Source organism: Pyxicephalus adspersus, chromosome 5 (genome assembly GCF_032062135.1).
Source record: "Pyxicephalus adspersus chromosome 5, UCB_Pads_2.0, whole genome shotgun sequence".
In the NCBI taxonomy this organism is placed as follows: domain Eukaryota; kingdom Metazoa; phylum Chordata; class Amphibia; order Anura; family Pyxicephalidae; genus Pyxicephalus; species Pyxicephalus adspersus.
In genome coordinates, this window is record NC_092862.1 from 140550614 (window position 1) to 140568395 (window position 17782).

General features: G+C 40.1%; 1 protein-coding gene across 2 annotated transcripts in view; it reads right to left on the minus strand.

Annotated features, from left to right (window-relative positions):
- The window catches only part of THSD7A (thrombospondin type 1 domain containing 7A), a 269637-nt gene that overhangs the window by 58126 nt on the left and 193729 nt on the right, over positions 1 to 17782 (minus strand). For both annotated transcript variants that reach the window (XM_072412943.1, XM_072412942.1), the window contains exons 6-8: positions 16668 to 16736; positions 4799 to 4954; positions 3098 to 3301 (exon numbers count right to left, since the gene is read on the minus strand). In XM_072412943.1, coding sequence (XP_072269044.1) covers positions 3098 to 3301; positions 4799 to 4954; positions 16668 to 16736 — 429 coding nt within the window. The remainder of the gene's footprint in view (positions 1 to 3097; positions 3302 to 4798; positions 4955 to 16667; positions 16737 to 17782) is intronic.

The window sequence follows — 17782 nt, forward strand, 5'->3', positions numbered from 1 at the left end:
TTTTTTCAGGAGAGACGCATGAGTGGTCCTTTAGTGGAACCAAGATTGTAACATGAAGTGGAAATTGAGGCAATTTTTATGGGTAATTTTTACCCCTTAGGTGCCGAGTGTTTTATATTACTGATCTGCCGCCAGCATTTTGTTATATAAGGCATTTAATTCTTGTTGTGATCTATATAGCATTTGTGATCTATATAGCAGAGGCAGAAAATGTTGATTTTTCTGCCTCTGGTGTACCCATGGCTCACCATTTGCACTAGAGCAGGGATGGTGTTAGATGAAATAGAACCACGGGAAAATATGCAATGGGGGGCCCTAATGCACAGCATTCTGGCTCCTTTCACTGCTGTCATTCCGCCGATAAAGACCCTGGAAACCATGGGGGCCCTGTACGATCATTTAAATCAGTGTTTCTCAACCAGGGTTGCATAGAATCCTGGAGTTCTTCCAGAGGTTGCCGGGGGTTTCCTTCATCAATGAGCAATTTGTGATGCTCAGGTCAGTTTGGGTGACACCAATGATCCTGTAAGGTTGAGATTCTTCCCAATGGCCACCAATATTAGTGGCATTCCTCCCACTGACCACCTCACTAATATACTGTGAGTTTTGGATATAGTAAAGGTAATTCATGGGTTCCCCAATGTTAAGAAAGTCAAGAAAAACTAACCTAAATCATCCCTGAATTGGAGAGAGGTCCCATTATTGAGACCAGGGCCTGTTGCCCCCTTGATCATGTTTGACTCCACGCCCTCCCTTGCCCTCCTTTGGGCGTTATGAAGAATTACCCCTCTCAGTGTCATGTGACTGCATTTTATGTAGTGTTGCTTGAATTTGCCTCCAGGTTTGTTTAGCTGAATGGGGGCAAAAATCTGGATTCCCAACCAAAATTAACTTTGTTCACCACTTGGTTGGCACAGTGAAAAACTTTTAGTGCTTTCCTACACACAGCAGGGATTCTGAATATTAAAAGCAACACTAATCAGCTGTTACCTGCAGGACCCCTTAGCAGGAACCTTCATTCTAAGCAACAAAAGTAAGCAGACCAGCAGAGTCCTGTGGCAAAGTGCATGAGCAATGGGAAGTATGATATTGCTTCCATTTTGGTCTGCTAGAACGTTAATATTTAGTAATTTATATTATTATAATATTTAACATTTTCATTATACTGATACATTTTATTGAATACGCTCTTTATTTTCTAATATAATTCTATTATAGAATCAGGAACACAAATATTTGTGAATAGTGAAAAAATCACATTACCATGCAAACCAAAATCTAAAGGAATAAATCAAATTATATTTTCACATTTTTACCCTCTGTTTCTGTACCAGTAATATCATTTTTCCTAATATTAAATAAGTTGTGTTGATTTGTAATTAGCCTGTGTATATAAAGAAGCGGAGATGCAATGAGTGCTGACCCCACACTACAATTCTGCAAGTGAATTTATAATGAATTTGCTGTCTCGATATAAATTAAATAGATATTTATGGTGTCACTTGGATTTTCTGCAGGGAAATAGATGGTAGTCAGCACAGACTTCCACTCTGACCAATTAAGCTAATGAGTTGAGGTTTGTTTTCAGTTCTTAGGAACTTTTTATAGAAAAACAGACAACATCAAACAACGGAGATGTTAGAGCTCTATACCTGATTAAAGTGCAAGGAGATGTATTGTAGTTGTCAGTCTAAATACTAATTAATGCCATATAATGGTGTTGATCTATTTTGATGTTTAGATAAAGATATAATGCTAGAGGGACATGGAGCTGCCATTGTTAAAGTGGACCTGTCAGTGGATCCTTAGTGCATGAATACATTACTGGCAAAAACATTACCTTTTATTATTAATAAAAAAACATTGTTAACCCCCAATCAGTGACTTTGGTGAGGCCGAAAGGCAGAAAGCATTTCATTAGACCTCTTTTCCCTAGTGATCAGACTGAAAAACTGCCAAAAACTGAACAGGCACCAAGATTGACATGACTGAGCCAGGATTTCAGCCCAAAGTAGGTGGTGACCTTGGATAATGTCTGAACAAAGATGGCTCTGATAAATAGGGTACAAAATACCAGAAACTGGTATACTTGCATAGTGCTTAGAAATCTGCACTTAGAATCAAAATATATATCTAATACTAAGGGTAATTCAACTTACATTGTACAAGCTAAGGGACCAAAGATTATGACTTCTTTACCTTGGTAAGTCCTGAACCTGACCTGAACTGGAAGACTTGAAATAAGTTTGATAGTCAGCTGACTTTCCCGGCTGCAGAAAAATGCAAGTGAGATAAAGATTGGCCATCTCTACAGTTGGATGACTGCAAAATTATTGTGTAATTCTTCTGAAACCATGGATGGATTCACCCAGAATTCATTACTTCAGCACAGTCAGCTGTGTATGTCTGGGGTAAAGAATTTATAAACCTACTTTTTACAGATTTTAACTGACAGACTTTTAACAGACTTTACTGGTGTTTCTCAACCAAAGTTTCATGGAACGTTAGGGTTTCTCTAGACCAGAGTTTTTCAACCTTTCTAACATGGGGAGAAATAAATTTCAGCTTTTCAGGGAAGCTTTCTATAATTACTATACCCACAGCTCACAGTATATTAGTGTGATGGTCATTATTGGCCAAATAGAATAATGTCACCCTTACAGATAGCCAAAAAGATCATTGGTGTCACTTAAACTGATCAGCTAGTGGTCATAGCTACAGCTCTATGGGCCTTTTGACTAGGGTCCTTCGCTCTCCTGATGGAGCCTGCTAGCGCACTATAGACCAGTCTTTCTCAATCTTTTCAAAAATGGGAAACCCCTTGAAATAACTTTTAGGACTTCAGGGAACCCTGGCTAAAATTATTATCTCTGCAGCTCACATTTTCGTAAAGTAGGGAAGGCTAGAGAAGAACAAGAGGCTAGAACCCCTCTTTCACCTATTTTACCCATTTGGTAAGTTAAAGGGTAAATTTCCAAACATGCTCAGTATAGCAGTAGAAACCTGAAAGGAGTCCCTCTATCCAAAGCTAGAAACAAAATATGGCTTGACATACATTTAGGTTCATCTTTCATTGGAGACCTCTTTGGATACTCACCATCGCTGTTGATACAGGTGACAACTGGTACTTGTGTTCCGGGCCCACAGTTATTTCCATTGTCGGGGATGCACTCCTCGAGCCTATCCAGCCTCCAGTCATAGCAGGACGGCTCCTCGCAGGGAATGGCCTCTATTAGATGGGGGCAGCTTCCTGTGCCTCCTGTGGGCTCATTGGTCACATAACGCTTCCTGAGCTTGAAACCTAGAAACACACAAATAAATGTAAATAACTTCACTCAGCTTTCAATAATTTATAGACATTGCTTCAATCGATAAAAATAAAATTTTTGATGTTCTACTATTTATAGGACATATACATTTAGAAAAGAATATACAATATAATGTATAAAAGCAATACATAAAAAAGCTTACTGTTCTTTCAATGTGGTGGCTGCATTTCTTTTCTTTTTTTACCCAGAGATCCTGCCACTAACGCACTTTCTATCCTAGATACACTTACCATAATGTATCTCTAAAGAAGCAGCATTGTCATCTTGCTTTCCTCACTTAGCCTAACTCCACTAAAAAAGGAATAGTTGTTGCTTAGTTCATGGAAAATAAAAGGAAAAAGCTGATAAAATTGAGATATCAGTTCAGGAAACAGAAACCTACAAAGACACTGGCTTGATCTGAATCAACAGTTATTTTATGTAGCCAAAATGCAGAGGGAAAGCTTCTCAGATTCTGATGATTACATTTTTGGCTGCTGATACGAGATGAGGAGCACATCCAGCTTTTCTTTTGGTATTCACTCCAGGATAAAATTTAAAAGTTCAATTTAAATACTTGACACACTCAAGTAGTTACATTACATATCCGGGCTATAAAAATCTTCTAACCCATTTCACCCATCTCATGGGCTTATATGATAAATCTATGAGATGTGTGAAATGTGTTTGAGGAACTTGACAGCCTGGAAATGTATTATAACGGACCTGTGACTTCCTACATTGGCAGAACTTTTTAATTGTATTACCACGCAATATTTATATAGCACCAACATATTACACAGAGCTTTACAAAGTCCATAATCATGTCACTAGCTGTCCCTCAAAGAGGCTAACCATCTAATGTGCCTAACCTCTTTAATGTCTTTATTAAAGTCTAGGGATAATTTTAGAGGGAAGCCAATTAACCTATCTACATGGTTTTGGAATGTGGGAGGAATCTGGAGTTCCCGGAGGAAACCCACACAAACATAGGGTAGTGTCCTGGCTAAGATTCAAACCTGGGATCTGCCGCTGCAAAGGTCAGAGTGCTAACTTCTATGCCCCTATGCTTCCTTTTTTGTATCCTAAAATGCAGTAAACTTGCAGTAATCATACTGAGGCTGAAAATAGAAACTAATGCAGCTGCCACACCTACGAACAGGTAAGCTTAAAACAAAAGTTTTTGTTCCTGGTTGATTTCAACTGAGCATGGACAAGTTCACATGGTGTGTCCACACCAGAAGTCGTATGTAGGAGTCTGCATTAGGCTTGAAGCTACGTTCATGCTTTGTTAACAAAACGTTTCTATGTAGGTAGTGGTTTTCGGGTATTGTATTTCTAGCAGCTATGAAATTAGATCAGCGCAGTTGTGTTTCATATTTCAATGAGGCACAAAAAAGTGATAACAAAGATAATTGCAAACATCTCGTTATATTGGCTCTTCTAAAGGTCAATTTATACCACCAGCAGAATCCTGTCCCCTTACATACCTTTCCTGCTCTGCTGGTCATCACAACTTTCAAACGTACATGGACCCCACGCTGACCATGCCGACACCTCGCACTCTATGGGACAGGGGACATGGCAGAGCTGGCTGGTACTCAATGGAGGGTCTGTGCAGAGCTTAGAGTCCACTGGTTTTGAAGCTGTAATAGAACAAAATACATCAAATTTAAATGAAGAATGGCATATGGAAAAACACAAACCGCATTATCTGCAACTGCCTTTCAATGGTGATTAAAATATCCTTGCTACAATGTGATCAATGGAGTCATAATGGTGCATTTGTTATTAAAAAAAAAAGATGTTGCATGCATTTTTTACAAAGAAACATTGACTAATATGTATTAAATTCCAACCATTCTAATAATGGTTTAATGTTATTATCTAGAAAAATAAATTGATAGGACACTGGTAATGTACACCTCAGTGTTATTATCTGAAGGGTAGTCATCAATCGTCTTTATTGATAAATGAATAAATCTCCCGGAAGAAGGGATCAGGTAAAGATAGAAGGAGAGCTTTTGGTGGGTATAATTACTTGGAGAAATAGGATTTGTGTTATTATGTTGCATCTCCCCATCTACAAAAAGGTCCTTCGGGACCAAGCAAGGGATTTGGGTCCTAAAGCTGAGCTCCAGGTAGTACAAACTTACCTTTTATTCTTCTCTGCTTCCCCCTTTCTCAAAATCAAGATCTAGGTTACATCCCTACCTTCCTTTTCTCCTGGCCATTGACAAAAATATGTGTTTGATCTGTGAATGGCCAGGAGAGGAAGCCAGAAATATGACCATGGAGCTGGCTGCATGGACTTCAATATGGAGCAGCTGTAGTTTTTCCAGCAGTTGCACATAATTATTTTCAATATTAATGAAAATGCCAAAATAAGGGTCCTGGATAGGGATGAAAATTTCCTCGAACTTCTGATGGTTACGTGAAATTTCGTCGAACCGATTTCGTGAAACCATCGGAAGATTGAGGAGTCTATAACATGAGGATTCACAGGGCTGTATTCATTCATGCAGCCCTGCGAATTCTCCTGCTTGCGATCCCCGGGGCACTAGAGGCAGCGGATCGGACACTGTTCTCAATGAATGCAGCCACTGGCTGCATTTATTGAAAAGATCCCCAGCACTAGAGAATAAATGGGGACAAGTCTCCCCATTCAAAGCCTCTAGTGGTCTCTAAATGGCTGGGGAAAGCTTTTTTTTGTAAATTAAAATTAAACCTTGAATGGCTGAGAACGGCCCAATTCGCCGCAAGATTAAAAACTCCTAGTCCTGGATTCTTAAGAAGGGGTAAGTGGAACAGAATAAAAACCAAGTTTGTTTGTGCTGCCTGGAGTTCAGCTTTAAAAGAATAAAGGTGGATGTGAAGTTGACAGGAGTATTTTGATAGAGGTGTTTAGGCAATAGGATGCTTAGACATTTTAGTGCCATGGGGGCTCACTGAGTCAGATTTAAGGCCTTGGATTTGTGGTATTATGAAAGCTAGAAAGATTGCCATATATTTTAAATTTACTGATGTCATTAAGCGTTGATATTCCAGATTATGTAACAAAAAAAAAAGGAGGTCATCTGAATGCCAATGCTTTATGTTGGATGTCTTCAATTTGAATACGTCATATGGCAGGGTTTGTTCTAACAGTACATAAAGAAGGCAAAAGAAAAAAGGACTGGGTTCGGAACTGATGCTGGACCAGGCATTATCATGAGGCTCCCAGTGGCTGGCACAAGAGCTATGATGGTTTTTAAAGAACGTGTTTGCATAATTTGGGCTGCCACTGAAGAGACTCTACACACATCGGGAAAAATCAGGGGCATGAGGAAGTCATAACCACATTCTAATCTCACCACTAATTATTAGCTTAAAGATGGAAAATGGACAGACATGTCCCATTCGTGATATAAAGGATCCAGTTTATCCAAACGAGAGAGGAATGGACTGAATAAAGGTGGCTACCCAAGTATATAGGTTGGGTCCCCATACAATATCTTCCAGAATAAGTATTTATGAAGGACCTTTGACCCCATAAAATGCTTCTTATCTTCATTAGGGCAAGGTGTGCCCATGACCAAGCCAACTGATTAACTATAAGGATATGAGTGGTGGTAAATGCAGAAAAGCACATTAATTTGCAATATAGAAGGACCAAAGAAACGGCCTCATACAGCCGCTATGCTAGGTTCATCTTTTTGTCCAGACTCCACCTTATATGGTCTTTTCAACACAGGTCGGAGTCAAAATGCTGTCTAGTTAATATGCTAAACTGACAATCAAGCATGCACAAAACAAGGGGATGATAATTTTACTTTTGGGAGATATTTGTAGTTTATTGTTCAACATAAAATATTAACCTTAACAATAAATATGGAAAAAAAACAAATCAAGAAGAAAAGAACAAATTGCAAAATGTATAATTTGCATCAAGTACCAGAAACCATATTGTACTGTTTAGGCTTTATTATAGTGAATTTGGGTTGGCTGTAGGTTTTAATACATATCCCTGAAGTTGTCCACAATCACTATTTAATGTTACCAATTTCTAGAAAACCTAAAGAACATTGCTGACTGTTAAACATTGTTGCCACCAAGTAACCTCGGAGCTCTGGATTTATCTATTTTAGGTCACTAGGTTGCTAGTTATTACCCCGTCTCATCAGTTTATATCCACAAATACTATTTTATTTTACAATAAGAGGCATTTGTTTACTTTGTGTTATTTTCCAACTAATAAGAGAGCACTCCTGCAGATTGCATGGGATTACTAAGAGAAGCTGGGCTCTCCTGTGATTTGTGTTATGTGAGGACAGATGTCGCCTGTCAATCAGTTTTTGCAGGCAATCGGGGTAATTTCCATATTAATGAAGTGGGTGTGAACAAATGAGAACAATGGATTTTTTGTTATTGGTATAAACTGTTCCGCATTTGGATCAATTTTCTGCATGACCCATTATGTCCATTTAGAATTTCATTAAGAGCAGCACTGGATCATGCGCACATATAGGGAGGAGCGACAGGTCCGGGTACCAGTGTTGTTTCTTGCGCCTAAGAAATTAAATTTCTCATGCCCATACATTAGTTTCAATCCTGAGTCATTGGGGTTGATTTACTAAAGGAATACACGCTGTTCACTTAGCAAAGTGAACTCTTTTCTTGCAAGGGATAATTCACATAGCATAGTAAATGTGCTAAGAATTTGGTGAATAGGATTCTGTTTAACTAGAGAGCTTGTATTTTAGATAAAAAGAAGGACCTCATAACACTTAAGCATAATTATCTCCCTGACATTGCCTAATGTCCATAGTCTGGGTACAGGTGAACTTTAAAATGCCCATAGACATTGAATGACCATTTCTCAATTTGCCATTTTGTACCCAATTTCATAGATGATTTATTGTTTTTAGGTAAACTAATATTAGCTATAAACATGCAAATTATTTAGAAGAAAATCACAAAATGAAACAACAAAATAGGAGCAAAAATAAACCAGTAGTTTTCTTTTTCTTTTAATCTCTCCGGGGTGAATTTTGAATTGTGTCTCAGATCTGCTGGATTTTACAATTGCTCTTCTTTATTTGTAGATGTATTGCTTCAATAAAAGTGTATTATTGCTCTTTTATTACTGCTGACTCTTGTTATGGTGGTGTTTCCTTTATATATGAGGTGATTTTGTTGCAAGTAGTTGAATGTTGTATTTTTCTCTTAGATGGCACAGCCATTATACACTAAGCGATGCCCAGCCTCTTGTTATGGATGCTGTATAACAAGCGTTGTTGGGGAACAAAAACATTGCACATGCCAAAAAACATTACACAAGATATTAGTTTTTCTGGCATTGGTGCCGGCTGTACGTGGCTTCTCAATAATGCTTCAATGATCTAAAGAGACTAAGGCAAAGGGGCTAAGGCCCTGCTCCAGCACCAAATCTTACCAGGCACCAATCCTCCAATCTAAATCTGCCCTTTTCATCTAAAGCCATTGATCAGTCTTGGGAAGCCGTCCCAACACACAGTTGCCCCAAGGACTTTTGTAACACTGTTATTCGGCCCTCTCCCCAGGCACGTTGTCTTGCCCCCTCGTTTACCATCCATATTCAAAACATTTCCAGGTCCTGCCACTTTCACCTGTGCAACATCTTCAAAATCAGCCGCTACCTGTCCCCAGAGACCACCAAACCCCTTGTACATGCTCCTATCATCTCTCGTCTGGACTACTGTAACCTCCTCCTCTCTGGTATTCCACTAACTAGGCTCTCTCCTTTACAACTTATTATGCATGCTGCAGATTCATTCATCCTTCCCATCTACCTACCCCATACACAGCCTTCCCACCTACCTACTCCATACACAGCCTTCCCACCTACCTACCCTATACACAGCCTCCTTCCCACCTACCTACCCCATACACAGCCTTCCCACCTACCTACCCTATACACAGCCTTCCTACCTACCTACCCCATACAAGGCCCTCCCACCTACCTACCCCATACACAGCGTTCCCACCGCTCCTTTTCTGCTGCCTCTCTTTGTAGTTCCCATCGGCTTCCATTTCACCTTACAAAGCTCCTGTGCTTTGCCTTCAAATCCCTCCAAAGCTCTTGTCCCACTTACCTTTCTGACCCAATAGAAAAATACTCCCCTAGCCATTCTCTTCGTTCCTCCAATGACCTACTACTGACTTCCTCACTCATAATCTCATCACACGCACGGCTCCAAGACTTTTCTAGAGCTGCCCCGACTCCCTGGAATGGTCTTCCTCATCCTATCAGGCTTGCTCCTACTTTCTGCTTATTTAAAAGAGCTCAGAAAACCCAACACTTTAACCTCACCTACCTGTCTTCTTCTGTCTTCTAAACCTTCACTACTCACCCACCATTCCATATGACCCTCCTATTGTGTGATACTTCCCCCACTTCTTAGATTGTGAGCTCCTCTAGGCAGGGTCCTCTCCTCCTGTATTACTGTCTGTATCTGTCTGTCATTTGCAACCCCTATTTAATGTACAGCGCTGCGTAATATGTTTGCTCTATATATTTCCTGTATAATAATAATATTCGGGGCATGACTGACAAGGGACCAGAAGGCCACAAAGCAAGACAGGGAACACAATGAGAAGTCAGACAGTCCAGGTTTCCAGGTGATCCACAGATAACGCAGGAGAGTCCAGCGGAGGCAAAACCAGAAAACAGAGCCAGAGGTCATACACAGGTAATCCGTCCACTAAACAAGGTATTCAGGGTAGAAGACCAAGCAGAATTGGGGTCACAGGCAATGGATGGTCCAGGCAGCAAACAATTGCAGGGTCAGGAAACAGGCAACAGTAAATCCAACAGATAAACAAACCAGCAGCAGGCCAGCCAAGTTAAATGCTACAACAGATATCAGTGCCTGTGAGCAGAGCGGCTATAAAAGTCTTAGCAGCTAATGGCAGGGCTGGATTGAGACCAGGAACTAATCTGCTTCTTGGCTGCAGCACAAACTCCAAATCCCCGTCAGCTGCACACAGCCCCAGTGTATGTGCCGGGGATGCTGAGAAATATACATATCAGGAGAAGGCGGCATGGCTAACGGGAAGCCAGAGCTGCTGAGCAGAGGGCTGACAAATAATTCCATGATGTCCTTTGCTGCTTCAAGTGACGCCACCATCACCAGCTAGGGGGCAGGGTTGGGTGAGATGTCACCAGCAGAAGAAGGGGCAGAAATATAAAGATGGGGGTGAAGAAGCACGTGGATGAGGAGTTCACAGATTGGGGAGGGAGGAAAGGAAATAGGACCAGCAGAGAGAGAGCGGGGAAAAAATAACTGGGCCTGATTTATTAAAGCTCGCCAAGGCTGGAGAGGACACAGTTTTATAAGTGAGCAGCAAACCTGGAATGGATTTGTTTTGCTATTTGCTTGCGGATGTTTTAAATCCTGGACCAGATCCATTAGAAGTTTGCTGGATCACCCAGCTTCACTGATGAAAGTGTATCCTCTCCAGCCTTGGATAGCTTTAATAAATCAGTCTCATTGTAACATTGGGCTATAAATGCATCTCATTTAATCATGCAAACTGTTGCAATTAGTCACCAAAATTACCTTGACTAGGGTAGCTCGTACCTTTGCTCCTCACATTCCCCCCCATATACTTTCCCCTCACTTACCCTTGCCAGCCCTCCCCCTTATCTCTTCCCCTTTACCAAATAACACTCCACAACCTGATGCCTTTAAAATGGCTGGCAAGCAGCCATTTATTGAACAAACACTTTAATATTTCCATAAATTAACTCTGTACATAAACATAACATAACATATACCTACAAAACAACAAATAAATAACACACAAATAGAATAAAATAACTTAACCATTAACTAACCACTATCTAAGCTCTAATTTAACCTTGTCTTTACCATAACCAATTCTTAATATACCCAACCATTTTCCCAAACCAACTAGGTCGCAGGTCTGGAAGGTAAAGTCCGCCACACCACCAAATCACCAGTAATTAGCAATACCGCCAAGCCATTCTTGCCCCTAGCAGCACATCGCCACCTCAGGGGCCTCCACCGCTCACCACTTAAAGGGGGGTCTCCACCACCTTGGGTGCCCCTCCCACCAAAAGTGACCCAGAACTCTTACCTTCCACCAACCTCAACCGCCTCAGCACACCTTATAACAGGGCGGGAAATTTCTTCTCTCTAAAAACTGTCCTTGACTTCCGTCACACCCCCCTTTTACCCTCTCTCATCTCCACCCACTGAACTTCCGACCCAGCCCTTTATCTCTCCCCCTCCTCTTTCTACAACTCAATCTTAACCCCTTCCCCCCCTTTCTTCAGTGCAGTCCGAGCACACCTGTCATGAAGCCCCTCCGCACATTTCCCTGCTCCGTGCCTCTCTTTTCATAGCAATCTCTCATCTTTAAGTCTCATAAGGCAAAGTATTGAAAGTACAAAAAAAGGCAACCTGCAAGTCTGGGACGAGGCAATGCTACATCGCATCCCAGACAATCGCATTAGTTCTCGTTCCCAGATCAGTGCAAATAAACTTACTGCAACATTTGGAGCTCTCAGGCTGCAAGGTCACCGTGTAACAAGGAGCAGTCAATGAGAACTTAATATGAAAAGTCTGAAATTACACTTAAATGACATCTTTATACGGAGATAATGGAAAGCACTTATTGTAATCCGAGATATGCTGGATATTAAATTACTGGAATGGCAATCTGTATCGGTATATAGGAGTCATTTATGCAATGTCAAATCTAAAATTACAAAAAATATATTAAAAAATGTCTAGGTTCTCCTTCTCTATGGCTAATAAGATATAAAACATGTTATCTATAGGTACATTTATCTGCTACTAAATTATTAGCATTTTATGTCTGGTAACGCTTTTGGAGCCAATTGTATGTTGTTTTTTTTCACATTTTTTTATTTTAGGGTGATTGACAAGTATCTTTTGAGATGGAATAGTATAGAAGACAGGTTCTCTTTAAGGAAACATCTGTTCCCTTATGTTACTTCTGCATTATGTTGATTGTGAAAAGCCCTTCTTTAGGCTTTGGTGAAGCATTCATTGGCAAGATGTCCGTATGTGTATTGTTTTTTTTTATTTGGTGGGAACACAACGACAAAAACATGAAAGGAAGTCCAACCCTTCCACATTCTATCGTAAACTAAAAAAGTCAAGTCAAGCTGTCAGATAGAGGTATGGGAAATACCATGTTGTACCTGAAACATGACCCAGCATGTTCCAGGGCTGTGATCCTCCTAATTCAAAGCGGACTTTTTATCACATATTTAACATTATGTAAAAGAGCGACTATTCCATTTATATAAGGAAAAAAAGTTTTTTACTTTTTTTATTTTCTGAACTTTTTTGGGGAAGTCACCTCCCCTTCTATTTGTACTGCCACAGCAGTAAGGGCTGAAAAGGAAACCCACAGCCTGCTGGGATTCTTGCATCACCTATCCCGGGGGGCTGCGGGCTGCTCCATCTGCGCATGCGTCATCAGTGTTCTATTTCGCACATGTGCCGTGAAATCATTATTTTGGAGGAAGACACGTTAGCAGATCTAGCCCCTGAGCAGTGCAAGTTCGGGTGACATAACAAGAACCTGAAAGATGGAAGAACAAAGATGACGGTGCTGGATGGAACAAGGAGCCCCTGAAAGAAGAGGGAAACCAAGACAGCATGGGACTCGCTGGGGTTTGAAAACGGATTGAGGACTTTTTACAGGTAATAGTAAGTGAAATAAATATATATATTTTTTTAAATGAAAGTTGCACTTTTAGGCCGGGTTCACATTTGTCCAGCGCAGTTCCATATACCATGCTGCACATTGGCAGAAGTCCCATGCGTTGGTGTGCTGCAGTGCCATTCATTCTGAATAATACCCCACTTAATCCATGCTGAGCGATCCCCAGCTGAAGCTTCCTTTGAGAATGAGGATTTGGAATTCCCCTGAGGAGCTCTGTGGTTCCTCTTGCTGGGTTCGGCATGTCTGCCGTATCCTGTAATGGGTTGCACTCAGCAGGAGGAACCAGTGGGCGCTGCTGGCACTTCCTTTAAAATCTCCTATGACTGCATGTTGTGCATTGATTAAACATTTTTACTTTTTATAAAAGTGGGAAAAAATTACTGTTTGCACTATAAAAAAACAAATGCAGCTCTGTATTCATTAATTAGTCATTAATTTAGCCTATGTGCAATAATTTGCTTTGGTATTATCCTCATGTGAACCCTATACAGCAGAACTTAAAATTGCTAGAGGTAAGAGCAGCAAACGGAACCAATCGGCACTGCTGACGGGAGTACAGAGTGAAGGGACAAAGACAAGAACGTATCAGTTGCTGCTTCTCCTTTCACAGTCCAATCTCAGATTGGGGGAGGGACAAAGACCTGTAGGTGCTGCAGCATAAATAAATCAGGTCTCCTGTTCAACAAGAGAGGGCATGGAGCTGCATGTTAGAGCTGGCTAGATCACAGGACCGGATGGATGCATTGCAGCAGCAGGTGGGTATCAGTTTGCTCCGGCCGCCTGCCTGGGTTCATATAATCAGCTGATATAAAGAAAACAAAAGCAGCCGGTGCTCCAAGGTGAAGAATTGTTTGTAGACCCCACAGAAGAACGATGATCCATTTATTGGGAGGAATCAGTGGGGGATTTTATTTCCTGCCACCCCGCAATGTATTCCGTGCCGGCACCAATGGCTCATTTTATTCTGTATAATTCATTTTAATTGAACCATTTGAGGGAATGATTCTCCTGGCTTGTTTGGGTGAAATACGGCACAGCCGAGCGTCTATAAGTGCCGTCATATGGAAACCGCACAATAATATTTAGTGACTACATCTCAGTGCGGGGGATTCATATGCTCTGAAATCTCTATTAACAGAATTCAAGAAGAGATTATCATAAAGCCTTTTAATCCACTGCTGCCTAGAAATCAATATGGAACAGCATAATCTGGTGAAAAACATCTTCAGGATATTTATGTGACTAGGGCACTGGGTTTGCTTTGAAATGTTTTCACCCAATTTTAACTGAAAATAAATACACTTTTAAATCCAATGTAAAAAATGTTAGGTGATTTTGGGTGAATATGTACATATGAATATAGCACAGTTATACAAGCTCCTCTCTTGGGGTGCAACTTTATACACTGATTTCACTGCACACTGTGAGCAACAACTTGCATTATTATTTGCAGCAAGTCATAGACCCCGCCCCATTTCCTTGCTGGAGGACGTCCAGAACAATCTAGCCCCTCCCTCTCCAGCCTGATAGCCACACCCCTTTCATTCATTGGATTTCCTTTTTTATAATAATAGAGAATCAACATCATATGATCTATTGTTTTCAGGAAGCTACAACTCCTCTCACTAGCCAGGATTTGCCTGTCTTGCAAAAAGAGGCACAAAGACCCAAAGATGAAGTCACTCGGTCTAAAATAAAGTTATGAAAGTGAAATGAAACTTGAATTTCATTTTTTTTAGCATGTTGCTGGTAAAAAAGGCATAAACGTAGATAAAACTTTAAAAAAGCGTTAAGAAAACAAACATATGTATCTTTATCTGGTGAAATCTTTATCTGGTATTTGGCTTTGCTGAGTCTCCGGAGTTCTCGCCCTCCACACCATATATAGAGGACGCCTCCGGGATTCCCCTCTGCCACTCTTTGGTATCACAGCGGGGTTACACAGACCGGGCTGTGCTTCCTTTTCAGTTATTCCTGATACATGTCAGCCTAAAGTAATTTTAACTTTGATTTTTGGCTCTCCAACTACAATCTCAATGTACAAGTTATACTTGGCACCTTATAATTTCTTTCAAACTAAATATAATCATGTTTTTATATAACCTTTATCTACCACAGATTTAAAAACCCTTTATCCCCTCTGGGTTTATTTAATATCCTACTCTTAGGAATAAAATACCTTCCTTTTTTCATTAGACCATCCAAGTACCTTTCTTGTTTTGATCCAAAACTAAATTGGACTTTCTAATTAAGGAATATGTAAGTTAATATTTTTTTTTTTTTGCTCTCCTTTTCTATATCACTATATCTCACAATATGAAGAACTTCAAATATAATTCCTAACTGACACTCCAGTAACCCATTAAGATAGAATCCAAATGAAACCCCTTTTTTAATTTGGGTGTTATTTTAACAAGCAATATGCAAAGGTTTGAACTATTCTCAAAAAGTTATTTCTAATAGGAAAGTCTGCTCGAACTCTCTTATTGGTTTTTATATATCAGTCACTAGCTAAGAAATTTTCACATATACTGTATTTGACTGTGAATATGTGACACATTTACTAAGGCTAATGTATACTTTATTTATATATGTGGACAGCTACTGACATTTCATATGTTTGTCTTGTACTATATTATAGATGATTAGTATCCATTATTCTTTGACAGATAATATATATTTACCCCCCTTTCTCTTTTTTGATCATATATTTACAAACAATGTTATTATATGGACTTATTAAGTATATTTTTCTGTTATAAATATAGACACTGCAAATGAACTTCTGTACACCTGTGTTACACGTACAACACCCCTGAAGAAGCCCATACTGGGCGAAACGCGTTGGGTATTTTGATTCACGTATACAATTCAAGTATTAAGCATTTGTTGATTTAGTTTAGAAGTCGAATGTCTGGTGCCCCTTTAGGGCCAAATTGGTATCGACCAAAACTCAAATTCGAGGTCATACCAAACTGTATGAACTTATTGTACTGCAATACTTGACTTTATTATAAATACAACTGTAATAACTTGCCTTAAAAACCCTACTTTCCTTGGTATTTTTTCATGTTTAAAAAAGTGTTTTTAAAGCTATATTTATAGAGCTGGGAGGGATTGGTGGTTGACTGTTCCCATAAAGTCAAACTTTGCTTGTTAGCACAGTTTAGTTGATTAGGCCCAATTTTTTTTTTTTTTTTTTTTTACAAAAGTTACAACATGCATCATTAAAAAAAAAATCTTTAAAAAAAATGTATGCCAATTTTAGGAATCCCTATCTTAATTTAATGGGTTGACACTGCTGTAGCTGCATTATGTTCCCATGAAGTGTAATCGGCCTGCCCAGTTCCCCCTCGCCTGAACTACAGAACTCCTCTCCTTATGGATATGAAAAATGAAGCAGCTGCCATGAGATGTCTGTAGCAACTCATCACTGATGATAACAACTAACAGGGTGGCATTCACACCTATATAATCCATTGTTACCCCCTTGGAACCTTTCCATCATGCTTGTGACCCATAGACCAGTAATTAGGATTTCTGGCAATCTGGGATTTGTAGTCCCCCATGAAATGGAAGGCTTTATTTCATATATGACATCATCAGACCTCTCACCTGTTATTTCAAATGAGATTGACAGGTACGGTGCCTCGCTTGACTTCGATGTGCTATGCGAATGGCTGTCTGAAATGAAAGATTAGAAGTGAAAGAAAAATTAATCAATGCTCCTAATGTCAAAGAATTGTTGACGACCAGGTTTATTTTTTTTCATATTCATAGGATCACATGACTAAATATACTTGTGAACTGAGTCTATGGACTAAACAAGAATGGCGCTAATCCCACCACAATCAAAACCTAAAAACGCATTACCTGCACCCCCCTCGCCCATGCAGTTCTACCCGTCAGCTGATTGGACAAGTGAGTGTTATTGCTTTTTGGAAAGTTGTTTTTGTTCCAGGGTCGCTTTCAGGTATAAAACTTTATTGGCAAAATGCCACCTTATGCACGCAGTGGCTACATTCCAGCACTCAGAATAATCCTCTACCTATCAGAAAATGAATTCTGTGAAATATCTGCATTTGGCGTTATCATCATCAGGCAGCACAGGAGACTTGATTAGCGGCGGGCTCGGCACCGGATGATTGATCAAAGCCTTATTTGATGAAAGTGTGCATAATTTTGCCCACATTACCATACACGATACTCTCAAGCTGATATCTGCCGCTTTGTCATCGGGGAACGCCGAGAGCGTTCATTTTTTATTTCGCTCTCCGATATTCATTTTTATTTAGAGATGAATATGGGGGGATTAGCCCGGAACGGCAAGCCGGAAAACGGTGAAAGGGCCCCGCTCTCTGCTGTGATGTGTTTGGCTTATTTAATTCAATGAGGCTGACAGCAGATGTACACAAGAATCCGAAGCGACTGATTAGAAATGCGCCAGGGTCAGGGATGTTAGAAAGTCTTTTCTATGCGACTAAGGAACCTGTCAATCCAAAGATATGGAAATCTCTGCTGACTGCTTTTTTTAAAAAAGCTAAACGCCAGACAAACAGCTAAATACACGGATGAGATGCATATAAAGGAGCTGTTTTACATGCCAAAAGATTTGTATTTATGCCCATCTGGTTCTTGGATTTACACAGCATGGCAGATGATGCCACATACAGGTAGGGAATACTGTAGTATCCTCACTCTACCTTTAGCCTGCTGATTGGGAACTGTAA